The sequence below is a fragment of the Bombina bombina genome, chromosome 4, assembly GCF_027579735.1.
Source record: "Bombina bombina isolate aBomBom1 chromosome 4, aBomBom1.pri, whole genome shotgun sequence".
Classification (NCBI taxonomy): Eukaryota; Metazoa; Chordata; class Amphibia; order Anura; family Bombinatoridae; genus Bombina; species Bombina bombina.
The window spans coordinates 1118642638-1118659505 of NC_069502.1; the positions used below are offsets into that span (position 1 = coordinate 1118642638).

At 38.1% G+C, this 16868-nt stretch overlaps 1 protein-coding gene across 3 annotated transcripts in view; it reads left to right on the top strand.

The window, feature by feature from the left end:
- Positions 1 to 16868, top strand: part of TATDN3 (TatD DNase domain containing 3) — a 126505-nt gene that overhangs the window by 57862 nt on the left and 51775 nt on the right. For all 3 annotated transcript variants that reach the window (XM_053712457.1, XM_053712458.1, XM_053712459.1), the window contains one exon: positions 12532 to 12641. In XM_053712457.1, the coding sequence (XP_053568432.1) occupies positions 12532 to 12641 (110 nt within the window). The remainder of the gene's footprint in view (positions 1 to 12531; positions 12642 to 16868) is intronic.

Genomic DNA, 16868 nt, shown 5'->3' on the forward strand with positions numbered 1-16868 from the left:
AGGTCAATTCATGACCACGGTGGATTTAAAGGATGCGTATCTACATATTCCTATCCACAAGGAACATCATCGGTTCCTAAGGTTCGCATTCCTGGACAAGCATTACCAGTTCGTGGCGCTTCCTTTCGGATTAGCCACTGCTCCAAGGATTTTCACAAAGGTACTAGGGTCCCTTCTAGCTGTGCTAAGACCAAGGGGCATTGCTGTAGTACCTTACTTGGACGACATTCTGATTCAAGCGTCGTCCCTTCCTCAAGCAAAGGCTCACACGGACATAGTCCTGGCCTTTCTCAGATCTCACGGATGGAAAGTGAACGTGGAAAAGAGTTCTCTATCTCCGTCAACAAGGGTTCCCTTCTTGGGAACAATAATAGACTCCTTAGAAATGAGGATATTTCTGACAGAGGCCAGAAAAACAAAGCTTCTAAACTCTTCTACCGATAAATATTCTGGAACTGAGAGCGATATTCAATGCTCTCAAGACTTGGCCTCAGCTAGCGAGGGCCAAGTTCATACGGTTTCAATCAGACAACATGACAACTGTTGCGTACATCAACCATCAGGGGGGAACAAGGAGTTCCCTGGCGATGGAAGAAGTGACCAAAATCATTCTATGGGCGGAGTCTCACTCCTGCCACCTGTCTGCTATCCACATCCCAGGAGTGGAAAATTGGGAAGCGGATTTTCTGAGTCGTCAGACATTGCATCCGGGGGAGTGGGAACTCCATCCGGAAATCTTTGCCCAAGTCACTCAGCTGTGGGGCATTCCAGACATGGATCTGATGGCCTCTCGTCAGAACTTCAAAGTTCCTTGCTACGGGTCCAGATCCAGGGATCCCAAGGCGGCTCTAGTGGATGCACTAGTAGCACCTTGGACCTTCAAACTAGCTTATGTGTTCCCGCCGTTTCCTCTCATCCCCAGGCTGGTAGCCAGGATCAATCAGGAGAGGGCGTCGGTGATCTTGATAGCTCCTGCGTGGCCACGCAGGACTTGGTATGCAGACCTGGTGAATATGTCATCGGCTCCACCTTGGAAGCTACCTTTGAGACGAGACCTTCTTGTTCAGGGTCCGTTCGAACATCCGAACCTGGTTTCACTCCAGCTGACTGCTTGGAGATTGAACGCTTGATCTTATCGAAGCGAGGGTTCTCAGATTCTGTTATCGATACTCTGGTTCAGGCCAGAAAGCCTGTAACTAGAAAGATTTACCACAAAATTTGGAAAAAATATATCTGTTGGTGTGAATCTAAAGGATTCCCTTGGGATAAGGTTAAGATTCCTAAGATTCTATCCTTCCTTCAAGAAGGATTGGAAAAAGGATTATCTGCAAGTTCCCTGAAGGGACAGATTTCTGCCTTGTCTGTGTTACTTCACAAAAAGCTGGCAGCTGTGCCAGATGTTCAAGCCTTTGTTCAGGCTCTGGTTAGAATTAAGCCTGTTTACAAACCTTTGACTCCTCCTTGGAGTCTCAATTTAGTTCTTTCAGTTCTTCAGGGGGTTCCGTTTGAACCCTTACATTCCGTTGATATTAAGTTATTATCTTGGAAAGTTTTGTTTTTAGTTGCAATTTCTTCTGCCAGAAGAGTTTCAGAATTATCTGCTCTGCAGTGTTCTCCTCCTTATCTGGTGTTCCATGCAGATAAGGTGGTTTTACGTACTAAACCTGGTTTTCTTCCAAAAGTTGTTTCTAACAAAAACATTAACCAGGAGATTATCGTACCTTCTCTGTGTCTGAAACCAGTTTCAAAGAAGGAACGTTTGTTGCACAATTTGGATGTTGTTCGCGCTCTAAAATTCTATTTAGATGCTACAAAGGATTTTAGACAAACATCTTCCTTGTTTGTTGTTTATTCCGGTAAAAGGAGAGGTCAAAAAGCAACTTCTACCTCTCTCTCTTTTTGGATTAAAAGCATCATCAGATTGGCTTACGAGACTGCCGGACGGCAGCCTCCCGAAAGAATCACAGCTCATTCCACTAGGGCTGTGGCTTCCACATGGGCCTTCAAGAACGAGGCTTCTGTTGATCAGATATGTAGGGCAGCGACTTGGTCTTCACTGCACACTTTTACCAAATTTTACAAGTTTGATACTTTTGCTTCTTCTGAGGCTATTTTTGGGAGAAAGGTTTTGCAAGCCGTGGTGCCTTCCATTTAGGTGACCTGATTTGCTCCCTCCCTTCATCCGTGTCCTAAAGCTTTGGTATTGGTTCCCACAAGTAAGGATGACGCCGTGGACCGGACACACCTATGTTGGAGAAAACAGAATTTATGTTTACCTGATAAATTACTTTCTCCAACGGTGTGTCCGGTCCACGGCCCGCCCTGGTTTTTTTAATCAGGTCTGATAATTTATTTTCTTTAACTACAGTCACCACGGTACCATATGGTTTCTCCTATGCTAATATTCCTCCTTAACGTCGGTCGAATGACTGGGGTAGGCGGAGCCTAGGAGGGATCATGTGACCAGCTTTGCTGGGCTCTTTGCCATTTCCTGTTGGGGAAGAGAATATCCCACAAGTAAGGATGACGCCGTGGACCGGACACACCGTTGGAGAAAGTAATTTATCAGGTAAACATAAATTCTGTTTTTCTAGGTTAAAGAAATGTAAAGTTCCTGTTAGCTGGAAAGAATCGCACATGAAGTTAATTAATAATTTTTATTTTTATCCGTTGAAGATAGCTAAATTTTATCCAGCTAGGTCAAGCAGATGCCCTAAATGTTCTCAGATGGGTGCAGATTTATTGCATATGTTTTGGTTTTGTCCCAAAGTTAACCAATTCTGGCTGAAGATTGCCTATTGGTTTAATACACACCTTAAGATCTCGGTTAAACTGAAACCACGAGATATTGTGTTTCTAATTCCTATGTCAAATGGGAGTGATAATTATTGGGTTAGTACTGTTAATACTATTATTTTGACTGTCAGGTACCTTATATAAAAATATTGGATATCAAACAGAGTCCCGGGTTTTAATGAGGCTATGAAAGTTATCCAAGAGCAGATAATTTTTGAAGCTTATCATTTGCAAGATGCCACAGAGAGGAGAGTTAAAAGTTTTCTGGTAGCTTGGTGCCCATTTATAAAGTCCTATCCCCTTTCTATACAGAAACAGATTTGTTCTCCATTCTTATCATCTGTGAGCTTTATAGAATTAGTATTACTAGGTGCATTCCCTCCCTCATGGATTGATACCAGATAGGTTAATTCAGTATTAACTGGGTATTGTTGTGCGTGGTTTGTTTGTGTTTTTTTTTTTTTTTTTCTTCTTTCTGGTATCATGTAGTATTACGTGAATTGTAAAATATTTCAAAAAAGCTCACTATGGAGATGGAGCTAGCCAATGTATAGGCAATAGTTTATGTCAATCAAGAAGGAAATTTTGTTGTCAAGAGGATTTGTTTCTCTTTTGTTTTGTCTCTGGTTGATCTATGACTATGTTGTATTGTATTATTTGGTGTGAATTAAATAAATGTTTAAAAAAAAAAAAAAGGATTACATAAAGAGTCAAAAACAACAGAGGCTGAACATCCTACCTGCCAAGTTCCTTATAAAAACTGTTCGCAAGTGTACCTAAAAGGATTTATACTGTTTTGAAGGCATAGGGTGGTCACACCAAATAATAATTTGATTTTGATTTTTCTTTTGTTCACACACTTTGCATTTTGTTTATAGTTAAAATGCCGCTCCCCACTACCTATCCTCTCTAGTCAACAAGTATACTCCAGCCCGCCCACTAAGATCCAACAATAACCTGCTCCTCGCATCTTCGACTATCACCTCCTCCCATGCTAGACTACAGGACTTCTGTCGTGCAGCACCTACCCTCTGGAACACTTTACCTCGAGCTGTCAGGCTTTCCCCTAATCTTTCTTAATTTAAATGCTCCCTGAAGACTTTTTTGTTCAGAGAAGCCTACCACCCAACTCAGTAATAAATTAATTCCACTCACCTAATAGTTCCCTCTTCTAACTCTGTATTAACATCTTTCTCACTCTTCCAGTCATCACCTCCTGTTTCTAAACCTCCTACCCTTCTAGATTGTAAGTTCCCACGGGAATAGGGCCCTCAATTCCTCCTGTATGTGTTTGTAAAATTTTGTCTTGTCTCTTACAACTTTTATATCATTGTCTTATCTAAATGAATAGTACTCATAGACAGCGCTGCGGAATATGTTGGTGCTTTATAAATAAAGTATAATAATAAAAATCAACTATTAACATTTAATTTTGAGCATTCCTACTTTACATCACACACAGTAGTGTGTATGTACGTGTGTGTGTGTGTGTATATATATATATATATATATATATATATATATATATATATATATATATATATATATAAACACACACACAGTATCTCACAAAAGTGAGTACAACCCTCACATTTTTGTAAGTATTTTATTATATCTTTTTATGTGACAACACTGAGGAAATTACACTTTGCTACAATGTAAAGTAGTGAGTGTACAGCTTGTATAACAGTGTAAATTTGATGTCCCCTCAAAATAACTCAACACACAGTCATTAATGTCTAAACCGTTGGCAACAAAAGTGAGTACACCCCTAAGTGGAAATGTCCAAATTGGGCCCAAAGAGTCAATATTTTGTGTGACCACCATTATTTTCCAACACTGCCTTAACCCACTGCAGAATCAATATAAAAAAATGCTTTTTATTTTAGTACTGGCAGACTTTCTGCCAGTACTTAAGATGGCAGTGACAATTGTGAGGTGGGGAAGGAAAGAGAGCTGTTTGAGGGGGATCAGGGAGGGATCAGGGGGTGGGATGTGTGAGGTGGGAGGCTGATCTCTACACTAAAGCTACCTGCTGGGCATAATACAAGTGTGGTGCACAGTGGCATTTAGCAGCCTTCTAATTACCAAACAGCAACGCCAAAGCCATATATGTCTGCTATTTCTGAACAAAGGGGATCCCAGAGAAGCATTTACAACCATTTGTGCCATAATTGCACAAGCTGTTTGTAAATAATTTCAGTAAGAAAGCTAAAATTTGGAAAAAGTGAACAATTTTTTTATTTGCTCGCATTTGCCGGTGAAATGGTGGCATGAAATATACCAAAATGGGCCTAGATCAATACTTTGGGATGTCTACTAAAAAAAAAAAAGTATATACATGTCAAGGGTTATTCAGGGATTCCTGACCGATATCAGTGTTCCAAAGTAACTATCGCTAATTTTGAAAAAAAAAAAATGGTTTGGAAATAGCAAAGTGCTACTTGTACTTAGTGCCCTATAACTTGTAAAAAAAGTAAAGAACATGTAAACATTTGGGTATTTCTAAACTCAGGACAAAATTTAGAAACTATTTAACATGGGTGTTCTTTGGTGGTTGTAGATGTGTAACAGATTTTGGGGGTCAAAGTTAGAAAAAGTGTGTTTTTTTCAATTTTTTCATCATATTTTATATTTTTTTAATAGTAAATTATAAGATATTATGAAAATAATGGTATCTTTAGAAAGTCCATTTAATGGCGATAAAAATTGTATATAATATGTGTGGGTACAGTAAATGAGTAAGAGGAAATTTACAGCTAAACACAAGAACCACAGAAATTTAAAAATAGCCTTGGTCCTAAAGGTCAACAAATGGAAAAGTGTTCTGGTCAGGGGTTAATATATTCTAAATTAAGGGACTAGGAATAGCTGAAAATGTTATCTCATGGATAAATAACTGAATAAAAGATAGGGAGCAACGAGTAGTAATAAATGGATCATACCCAGATTGGACAAAGGGATTAGTACTGGGCCCGTTCTTTTTTAATATTTTTTTTAATTATTTTTTTAAATAATCTTTTATTGAGGTTTTGCAGAAGAAAAGATATACAAATAATGTAATGGCATAAATGACAGCATTTTCATGGGAAACATTACAATGATGTATATAGATGACAAAATGAATGCTAAAATATTAACATCTGAAACCTCCATCTTAAAGTTATGATTGCTTTTATGAGTGACTAATGGCTGGCCACTTATGGGCCCTTTGATATTGGAAACACTGGTTAGGCATGTTAGTCAAATTGAAGACCCTATTGGGTCTAATGCCACTTAGTAGGTAGATAAGTAGGGATATTATAAGCGGGTAAACACCGCTTGGAATTGAGGGGGGGTGCAGATTGATGAACAAGTACTATGGGAACCAGGTGGGTAAAGTAACAAGGATATAGAACGCTTTATCTAATAAAATTTAGTTATATATAAGAATGACTAAATAAATCCTACTTTATTAGTCTGTCCCACCTCTCCGTCTGAGAGAGCTAATGAGACACTATAGGTAAGGTGCCAAGAACATTGGATAAACCCTTATTGTAATTAGGTATGAGACAGCAGCTAAATAAATAGAGTGCCCCATCTGCTTTATCTTAAAATTTAAGGTCCTCTCTCAAAGTGGAACCCAGATATGTAACTCTATGTTGTGCCACCTCGGCCGCGGGCGGCTTCTCAAGCACATTACTATAGTCCCATAGCAGGAGGAAATCTATTACACCCATTCGGGCTATGTTTATGCGGAGTCTAAAGGGTTGCTAATATATGTGCACAAAGTCTTATGTTAGTGGGTATAATAGTGGCTTAGCTACTGCTCTGACGTATAGGTATCATTAGGCTTAACCTCATTAGTAGTCTAACCAACTAGAAGATCACACTAGAACTCCAATAATTGATTAAGCAATACCTGCTGCATAAAGAGACATCACATATAACAGTATAGTTCTATGGAAAAAAAGGGGGGGGGAACATATAACATCCTAAAGGCAGCTCTAATCTTCAAATAGGCAGTAATCAGCAACATCAAAAGTAACCGCTAACGTTTAGGTCCAAACCCTAGGAGCTAAACTGAACTGAGATCAGATTAACCATCTAATTCCTGCTCTCACATATAATGAATAGAAATGTCATACGAGCTTATCATTGAATAGTATACAGCGAGTGGTAAAACGTTAAATACTAGGCGGAATAGATACTAAATACCTAGATGAGAAGAATATTTGAATGTACAGTAACTTACAGTATAGGCTCCATGTATAACCAGAGTCTCATAATGATATAAAGGTTATATTACTAAATTAGAAACACTCTATAATGAGCTGGAGTCATCATAGCCAAGGTGTATGAGAATATATACTAAGATGACATAAGCATTTACTATGAGTGTAACATTGGATAATACAGTGCTTATGTACCATAAATACAAGTGACATCTTAACCATTTAGCATTATGGTAGGATATCTGAGATCATGGAGCTGCTATTTAACTTAGTTAATACTGTCAACTATTTGTGTGCTAGGTATCAGTGCTCTTCCATATTGTTCTCTAGGGTTTAACAGGTCTATGACAGTTCACAATTAAGAAGCTCATGTGTACTAGGGTTATATCTCCATTATAATTAAAGGGACACTAAACCCAATTTTTTTCTTTCATGATTCAGATAGAGCATGCAATTTTAGGGAACTTTCTAATCTACTCCAATTATCAATTTTTCTTCACTCTCTTGCTATCTTTATTTAAAAAGCAGGAATGTGATGCGTAGGAGCCGACCCATTTTTGGTTAAGAACCTGGGTTATGCTTGCTTATTGGTGGGTAAATGTAAGTCTCCAATAAGCAAGCACTATCCTAGTGCTGAACCTAAAATGGGCTGGCTGCTAAGATGTACATTCCTGCTTTTAAAATAAAGATAGCAATTGATAATAGGAGTAAATTAGAAAGTTGCTTAAAATGTCATGCTCTATCTGAATCATGAAAGAAAAAAATTGGGTTCAGTGTCCCTTTAAGAGTATTTCCTTTACAAATGTATATAGAGAAGGCATGTATGCATAAATGGTATATTGAGCGGGGGCTCTGTCGCCACACTACTTACTTATTTAATGGGGCTAAAAATTGCTTAGAGCCTCCTGCTATACATGATCCTCTAACTCCCTCGCCGGCTGAGGGAAAGAGAGGAATTATATCTCCCGATAATGCAGAACCTCCTTCCTAAAATGTGTGAGAGAGAGTAGCATCTCTATAATATGTCACCTAAAGCTGTGTAGTAGAGCACACACAAAAAAAAACAATAGTAATATAACCATACTAATCTAAATGTTATTGCGTAATACAGAGGACCTAAATAAAGGTAGTGAATGCTAGTGGCTATGATGAAAGGGTGAAGAGCGTAATATGTGCCATAATAGCCTTAGTATGGAAGTGATAAATGCAGAGAAAGGAATAGGAAGTTCTCCCGTAATTATTAATAGGATACATAAGCATATAACAGAAGCATCTATGAGTGTGTGTGTGTGTATATACAGGGAGTGCAGAATTATTAGGCAAGTAGTATTTTTGAGGATTAATTTTATTATTGAACAACAACCATGTTCTCAATGAACCCAAAAAACTCATTAATATCAAAGCTGAATAGTTTTGGAAGTAGTTTTTAGTTTGATTTTAGTTATAGCTATTTTAGGGGGATATCTGTGTGTGCAGGTGACTATTACTGTGCATAATTATTAGGCAACTTAACAAAAAACAAATATATACCCATTTCAATTATTTATTTTTACCAGTGAAACCAATATAACATCTCAACATTCACAAATATACATTTCTGACATTCAAAAACAAAACAAAAACAAATCAGTGACCAATATAGCCACCTTTCTTTGCAAGGACACTCAAAAGCCTGCCATCCATGGATTCTGTCAGTGTTTTGATCTGTTCACCATCAACATTGCGTGCAGCAGCAACCACAGCCTCCCAGACACTGTTCAGAGAGGTGTACTGTTTTCCCTCCTTGTTAATCTCACATTTGATGATGGACCACAGGTTCTCAATGGGGTTCAGATCAGGTGAACAAGGAGGCCATGTCATTAGATTTTCTTCTTTTATACCCTTTCTTGCCAGCCACGCTGTGGAGTACTTGGACGCGTGTGATGGAGCATTGTTTTTCTTGAAGGATGCAGACTTCTTCCTGTACCACTGCTTGAAGAAGGTGTCTTCCAGAAACTGGCAGTAGGACTGGGAGTTGAGCTTGACTCCATTCTCAACCCGAAAAGGCCCCACAAGCTCATCTTTGATGATACCAGCCCAAACCAGTACTCCACCTCCACCTTGCTGGCGTCTGAGTCGGACTGGAGCTCTCTGCCCTTTACCAATCCAGCCACGGGCCCATCCATCTGGCCCATCAAGACTCACTCTCATTTCATCAGTCCATAAAACCTTAGAAAAATCAGTCTTGAGATATTTCTTGGCCCAGTCTTGACGTTTCAGCTTGTGTGTCTTGTTCAGTGGTGGTTGTCTTTCAGCCTTTCTTACCTTGGCCATGTCTCTGAGTATTGCACACCTTGTGCTTTTGGGCACCCCAGTGATGTTGCAGCTCTGAAATATGGCCAAACTGGTGGCAAGTGGCATCTTGGCAGCTGCACGCTTGACTTTTCTCAGTTCATGGGCAGTTATTTTGCGCCTTGGTTTTTCCACACGCTTCTTGCGACCCTGTTGACTATTTTGAATGAAACGCTTGATTGTTCGATGATCACGCTTCAGAAGCTTTGCAATTTTAAGAGTGCTGCATCCCTCTGCAAGATATCTCACTATTTTTGACTTTTCTGAGCCTGTCAAGTCCTTCTTTTGATCCATTTTGCCAAAGGAAAGGAAGATGCCTAATAATTATGCACACCTGATATAGGGTGTTGATGTCATTAGACCACACCCCTTCTCATTACAGAGATGCACATCACCTAATATGCTTAATTGGTAGTAGGCTTTCGAGCCTATACAGCTTGGAGTAAGACAACATGCATAAAGAGGATGATGTGGTCAAAATACTAATTTGCCTAATAATTCTGCACTCACTGTATAATGTGTGTGTATATATATATATATATATATATATCTTAGCTCTGTTCTTTAGGATAGGTTAAGGGCTGGTAATCTATCCTACTCCTACCCTTACACAAAACATTTTCAATAATTGTTGTGCTTTTCTTTATTAAAAATGTCCTCCCCCTGGCAAGCAGCTCTTTCTATCTGATGGTTTAGTATGATATAACAGACCCTGGGTACACTCCACAATATTTCACCACTGGCATATAAAAAATTAAATCCAAATTGTAAACTGTCCCAGATTGGCGCCTCCACAGTTTGCCAAGAGCCCTCAGATATATGACCTCTGTACTTTTCACCCTTTTCGCCACAAGCATCTGTATTTTGGCCCCTGCGGATAAAGTCTCGGAAGATGACAGATTAATAACATCAAAAGTGGTTAGACTGCCGTTGAGGGTCTCTAAATCTTTTTCTGATATTCCCTGTATAGGGTTACAGGCAGACCTTATTTCTCGAATCAGCGTGCAGTGAATGGGTATCAAGCCTGCTAATTAACGTACGTAGAGCGTTGGCAATCTGTGTCTCCATAGTAAATAAGGGAGTAACTGCAGATGTCTGACTGTGAGCAATATAGAGCAGCGTGGAGTCCAGGTCTAGTTTGACGCAGGTGTGCTGGAAAGTTGTTGCGCGGGTTTTCAGAACATTTTATAGTAGGCTATATTTGTAGCTCTCAGGTTAGCAAGCTAGCTCCAATAGCCCTTAAGAGACATATGGGAAAAGTGTTACTTGGCTTACTGTCCCTGTAGATGCATAGCTACTAGCTGTGCCCGACTCAGCACTTACACTGAGCTCCACGTGGTCTGAAAGATGGCCGCTCTTCATCTGAGTAGCATGTGAACTGTGGTGGGTAACAGAAAAAAAAATGCTCCAATCCGCTTATTCAGGCCCTCTCTTCTTCACCAGACCGACAGCATTGATCTCCAGATCATCTGACACAATTCTGTAATGTATTGGGCAATACTGAGCGGTCTTGCTATTAATTTCAGATATTGTATGAGCGGAGCTCTTTCAATGTGCAACAGCTCAGACGCCTGACTTGCTCCGCCCCGCCTCTTTTTAATATTTTTATAAACGACTTGGAGCAAGGATTAAATAGCAACATCTCTATTTTTGCAGATGATACAAAGTTATGTAAGGTCATTAGTTCAGGAAGGATGAACTTTCGTTACAAGGGGATCTGCAAAAATTTGAAGTATGGGCAGGTAAATGGAAAATGAGATTTAATACGGGAAAATGCAAGGTTCTACATTTGGAAGTAAAAATAAGCAGGCAACGTATTATTTAAATGGAACAAGACTTAGCCAAACAGAGAAGGAAAGGGATTTGGGAGTAGTAATAAATAACAAGCTAAAGATGGGTGCACAATGCAGGGCAGCGGCTTCTAGGGCTAATAAGATACTAGCACCTATTAAAAGAGGCATTGATTCAAGGGAGGAAAGCATAATTCTGTAAAAAAAAGTCCATAGAGGCCACAAAACTAATAAGGGGAATGGAGAATTTAAGCTATGAGGAGAGGTTAGCCAAACTGTCTGTATTTTCTAGAAAAAAAAGGCACCTAAGAGGTGACATGATTACTTTATATAAATATTTTCAAGGCCTATATACAGAGATGGCAGAAGCTCTGTTTATTCAAAGAAAATAGTTTGTGACAAGAGGTCATAATTTAAGGCTGGAGGAAAGGAGATTTAATCTCCTGCAACGGAAATGTTTTTTTACTGTAAGAGCAATAAAATTGTGGAACTAATTACTAAAGGAGGTAGTGAATGCCAATACATAATATACATTTAAAAATGGTTTGGATACATTTCTGGCTCGAAACAGAATTCATAGATATGATTGCTTGTGTTAAATGGGTCACATTTTATAGGGAATAATTTAAGCTCAACTGTGGAGCTTTTTTGTAAGTATATTAGATTTGTATAGGTTGAACTTGATGGTCTTTTTTTCCCAACCTCATCTACTATGTTACTATGAATACACAGTAGGCTCATTTTCAATTATTTCTGCAGATATTATACAAAATATTTTAGGCTGCAAATAGTGTTTACCGGAAGTGTATTTATATATAAAACATATATTTTTTTAACGTTATTAAAGCTACCCAAAGCACAAATTTAATTACATCATTTATATTATATATTATTATTTTATTCTTTGTGCAACTGCATTTAATGACGGTACACCGGGCATATCTACAGTACTATTTGCACAGTTAAGGATATCACTAAAGCAGTGATAACTTATGCTAGATGCATTTTTTGTGCTAATATGTGTGTCATGTATAAATTAGTCTATTCAAAACTGAAATGCTGTCATGTGCATTTAAATTTTGAGTTTTAAATCCCTTTAAATAAAAGCAGCTAATCCCAATGGTGAAATTAAAACTTATTTGTAAGGAGAGTGAAAACATGGTGTAAAAGTGACTGCTCAGTTAGCTATCATGCGTCTACTTTTGTTCGTTAAGAAAGTTTTGTTGATAAAACACTGCGTACAATGTACTGTGAAACTTCTAAATAATTGATTTGAATGGAAGGCAGAATCACTGTGGATTATCTAAGGATCCGTCCAAGTCAAATTTAAGATGTCATGTTGTATTATTGTCTTGAATAACTATGGATAATAACATCAGAGGTTCATTTTATTGCTACAGGTGGGGCTGGATTTTACCCCGCGAATTGCTTGCACTGATGATCAAAAAGAGGAGCAACGGGAGGTGTTCATCAGGCAGATAGAACTGGCAAAGAGGCTGGATCTTCCACTGTAAGAACACAAAATAATTGTACCATCTAGTCACGCTAACTTTTAGTTCATGATTACTTCCCAGAAAAGGATAGATATGTCACAGCTAATTAACTAAATCATATTAAAGGAACAGTAAAACTCAAACAAACTTTCATTATTCAGATAGAATGTGCAATTTTAATTAACTTTCTAATTTACTTCAGTTTTCCGAATTTGCTTTTATTGGGATTTTTGTTGAAGAGTTAACCTAAATAACCTCATGAAAACTTAGAGGTGTGCACATGAATTTAGCATTCTATTGTAGCAGTTTGCAACAATGTTTGAAGCAGTGTTATAAATTGTTGCAAACTGCTGCCATAGAGAAGAAAGATGTTTAAAATTGCACGCTCCATGTGACTCGTGATAGTGAAATTTTTACTGAATTGTCCCTTTAAATATAAAATAATGAAGAATTTGTTAGATTTAGCCCCACACATATGTAAACATCAGTTAGTACACTATATGGCCAAATGTATGTGGACAACTGACCATCACACCTATATGAGCTTGCTGAACATCACATTCTAAACCCCCCCCCCCCCCATTGCAGATATAACAGCCGCAACTCATCTGGGAAGGCTTTCCACAAGATTTTGTGTGTATATGTGGAAATGTGTGCCCATTAAAGGACCATGATACCCAAATGTTGAAACACTTGAAAGTGATGCAGCATAGCTGTAAAAAGCTAACTAGAAAATATCACCTGAACATCTCTATGTAAAAAAGAAAGATATTTTACCTCAAAATGTCCTAAGAATTCACATCCCATTGTAAAGGACTTTAAAGGGACACTGTACCCAAATTTTTTCTTTTGTGATTCAGATAGAGCATGCAATTTGAAGCAACTTTCTAATGTACTCCTATTATCAAATTTTCTTCATTCTCTTGGTATGTTTATTTGAAAAGCAAGAATTTAAGTTTAGATGCCGGCCCATTTTTGGTGAACATCCTGGGTTGTCCTTGCTGATTGGGCAGCACCAATAAACAATTGCTGTCCATGGTTCTGAACCACAAATTTGCTGGCTCCTCAGCGTAGATGCCTTCTTTTTCAAATAAAGATATCAAGAGAATGAAGAAAATTGCTAATAGAAGTAAATTAGAAAGTTGCTTAAAATTGCATACTCTGTCTGAATCATAAAAGAAAAAATTTGGGTACAGTGTCCCTTTAAGCAGCAAATCCGTATTTCTGTCCTGGGACCTGCAAGGGAGTGTGCCTAATCCACACTCATGTTATTTCCCTATTCAGTTTACTATGAAATCTCATGAGAGTTTACTGTGATCTCATGAGATTTCACTTAAAGAGTTCATGACCTCAGCACTGCTTATGCTGATTGGCTGCTGTTCATTTCTTCCCTTTTTTTTTTTCCGCCTGCAGTTGGGCAGTAACTGAAAGATAACTTTTTACACAGCATTTACTCTGATGAGCTGAGGAAGTTGTTAGGTAAAATATATTCCTTTTTGACAGAGATTCTCAGGTGATATTTTCTTGTCAGCTTTTTACAGTTACGCTGCATCACTTTCAAGTGATTCAGCATATGAGTATTATGTCCCTTTAAGCAAAAGAACATTTGTGAGGTCAGACTCTGTTTGACAAGAAGGTCTGGCTCACAATCTGTGTTCCAATTTATCCCAGTGGAGTTCATTTGAGTTGACAACAGGGCTTTGTGCAGGCCACTTGACTAACTCCTTACCAAACACATTAAACCATGTCTTCATGGACCTCGCTTTGTGCATACTGCCACAATCATGCTGGAACAGGAAATTGCCTTCCCCAAGCTGCTGTGATAATGTTGGAAGCATCTGTCTAAAATGGCTTTGTAGCCTGAAGCTTTAAAGGAACATTAAACACTAAATAAATGCTAGATAGAATGATGCATTCAAAGAAAAGATTAGTCCATGAGTAACATGTAGATGTATTTTTAAAGTTTCATTAGTTGTTTAAAAAGTGACAAAATAAGTGTAAAGTTTTAGTGTCTATAAAACACTGGGAGCTGCCATGTTGTAACTTGTGTTACCTTCTCTGCTGTGGCCAATTAGGGTCAGTTATAAATAGGTCACTAGAGTATGCAGCCAATGGTTGTGCTGGATTTAACAGTGTTCTGCACTTCCATTTCTAACAGGAACTGAAAAGCTCACAATTTCAGAATGGAATTACAGGCAAAGAGGACAAAATAAATAATGAAAGAATATTGCAGAGTTGTTTTATTATATACAATTTATCATTTTATATTACCATCTCAAAGTGTTTAATGTTCCTTTAAGATGGCCCTTCACTGGAACTAAGGTCCTAACACTGAAAAAAAGCCCAAGACCATTATAGAAACATAGATATTGAGGGCAGATAAGAGCCATAGGCCCAGCAAGTCTGCCCGACCTTACCTAACAGTATAAACTTATCTAGTTCGTAGGATAGCCTTATGCTTGTCCCATGCATTTTTAAAGTCCCCCACAGTGTTTGTTGCTACTATCTCTTGAGGAAGTTTATTCCATAAATCAATCACTCTTTCTGTAAAGAAATGCTTCCTCAAATTACTCCTGAATCTACTACCCTTTAGCTTGAGCTCATGACCCCTTGTTCTTGAATTTTCCATTTTATGTAAAATACCCACAGCCTCAGTTTTACTAAACCCTTTAATGTACTTGAAAGTTGCTATCATATCACCTCTTTCTCTTCTCTCCTCTAAGCTATACATATTTAGGTCATTGAGCCTATCCTGGTAAGTTTTATTTTTTAGACCATGTACCATTTTGGTAGCCCTCCTTTGCACAGATTCAAGTTTGTTAATATCCTTTTGAAGATATGGCCTCCAGAACTGCACACAATACTCAAGATGAGGCCTAACTAATGATCTATAAAGTGGCATAAGAACCTTACTATTTCTGCTGCAAATACCTCTACCAATACATCTAAGCATTCTGCTAGCCTTACTCGCTGCATTACTACATTGTTTACTAAGTTTTAAATCATCTGAAATAATAATTCCCAAGTCCTGTTCCTCATCTGTAACAGTCAGTAAAGTGTCATTGAGTCTGTAATTAACATTTGGATTTTTCTTCCCTAAATGCATTATTTTACACTTTGCTGTGTTAAACTTTAGATCCCAGTTGTTTGTCCAATCCTCCAATTGTTGTATATCACTTTTCATTTTGTCTACCCCCCCTGGAACATCCACTCTGTTACAAATTTTTGTATCATCTGCAAAGAGACATACTTTCCCCTGTAGCCCTTTGCTGATATCGCAGATAAATATGTTAAGCAAAACAGGCCCCAGAACTGAACCCTGAGGAACACCACTAGTAACAGCCCCTTTGCTGAATGAACTCCATTTACTAAGACACTTTGTTTTCTGTCCTTAAGCCAGCATTCCACCCAGTTCACAATTTTTTAATCTAGACCAAGGAGATACAGTTTGTGAATTAGTTTATTGTGTGGGACGGTGTCAAATGCTTTGCTGAAATCTAGATATGCTACATCAACTGCTCCACCCTTGTCTAATACTTTTGTTACATAATCAAAGAAGTCAATTAGATTAGTCTGACATGATCTCCCTGAAGTAAAAACATGCTGATTTTGGTCCTCTAAATTGTTTGTCTTTATGTAAGTCATAATTCTTTCTTTTAAGAGGCTTTCCATTAATTTCCCTACTACTGAAGTTAAACTAACTGGCCAGTAGTTGCCAGATTCTTCTCTACTGCCCTTTTTATGAAGAGGTATTACATTTGCTATTCTCCAATCATCTGGGACAGCTCCTGTTAATAGTGACTGATTAAACAGATCAGTTAATGGGACAGTTAGCACTGATCGAAGTTCTTTTAAAACCCTTGGATGAATATTATCAGGACCCACTGCCTTTTTAACATTTATTTTTGATAATGCTAACAAAACCTCATCCTCTGTAAAAAGATTACTGTTAAGCTTGTTTCTATTTTTCGTAGCATCCCTTAATGTAGACATTGTATCTTCACAATCTTTTGTGAAAACAGAACAGAAGTAATAATTGAGACAGTCTGCAATCTGCTTATCTCCTTCTATTATTCTACCATCAACTGATTTCAATTTTACTATTCCTACCTTATTTTTTCTTCTTTCACTGATCTATCTAACGAATGTTTTGTCCCCATGTTTTACTGACTGTGCTATCTTCTCTTCTGCATGAGCTTTAACCTTCCTAATTAACTGCTTAGTCTATTTTTGTTGGAGTCTCC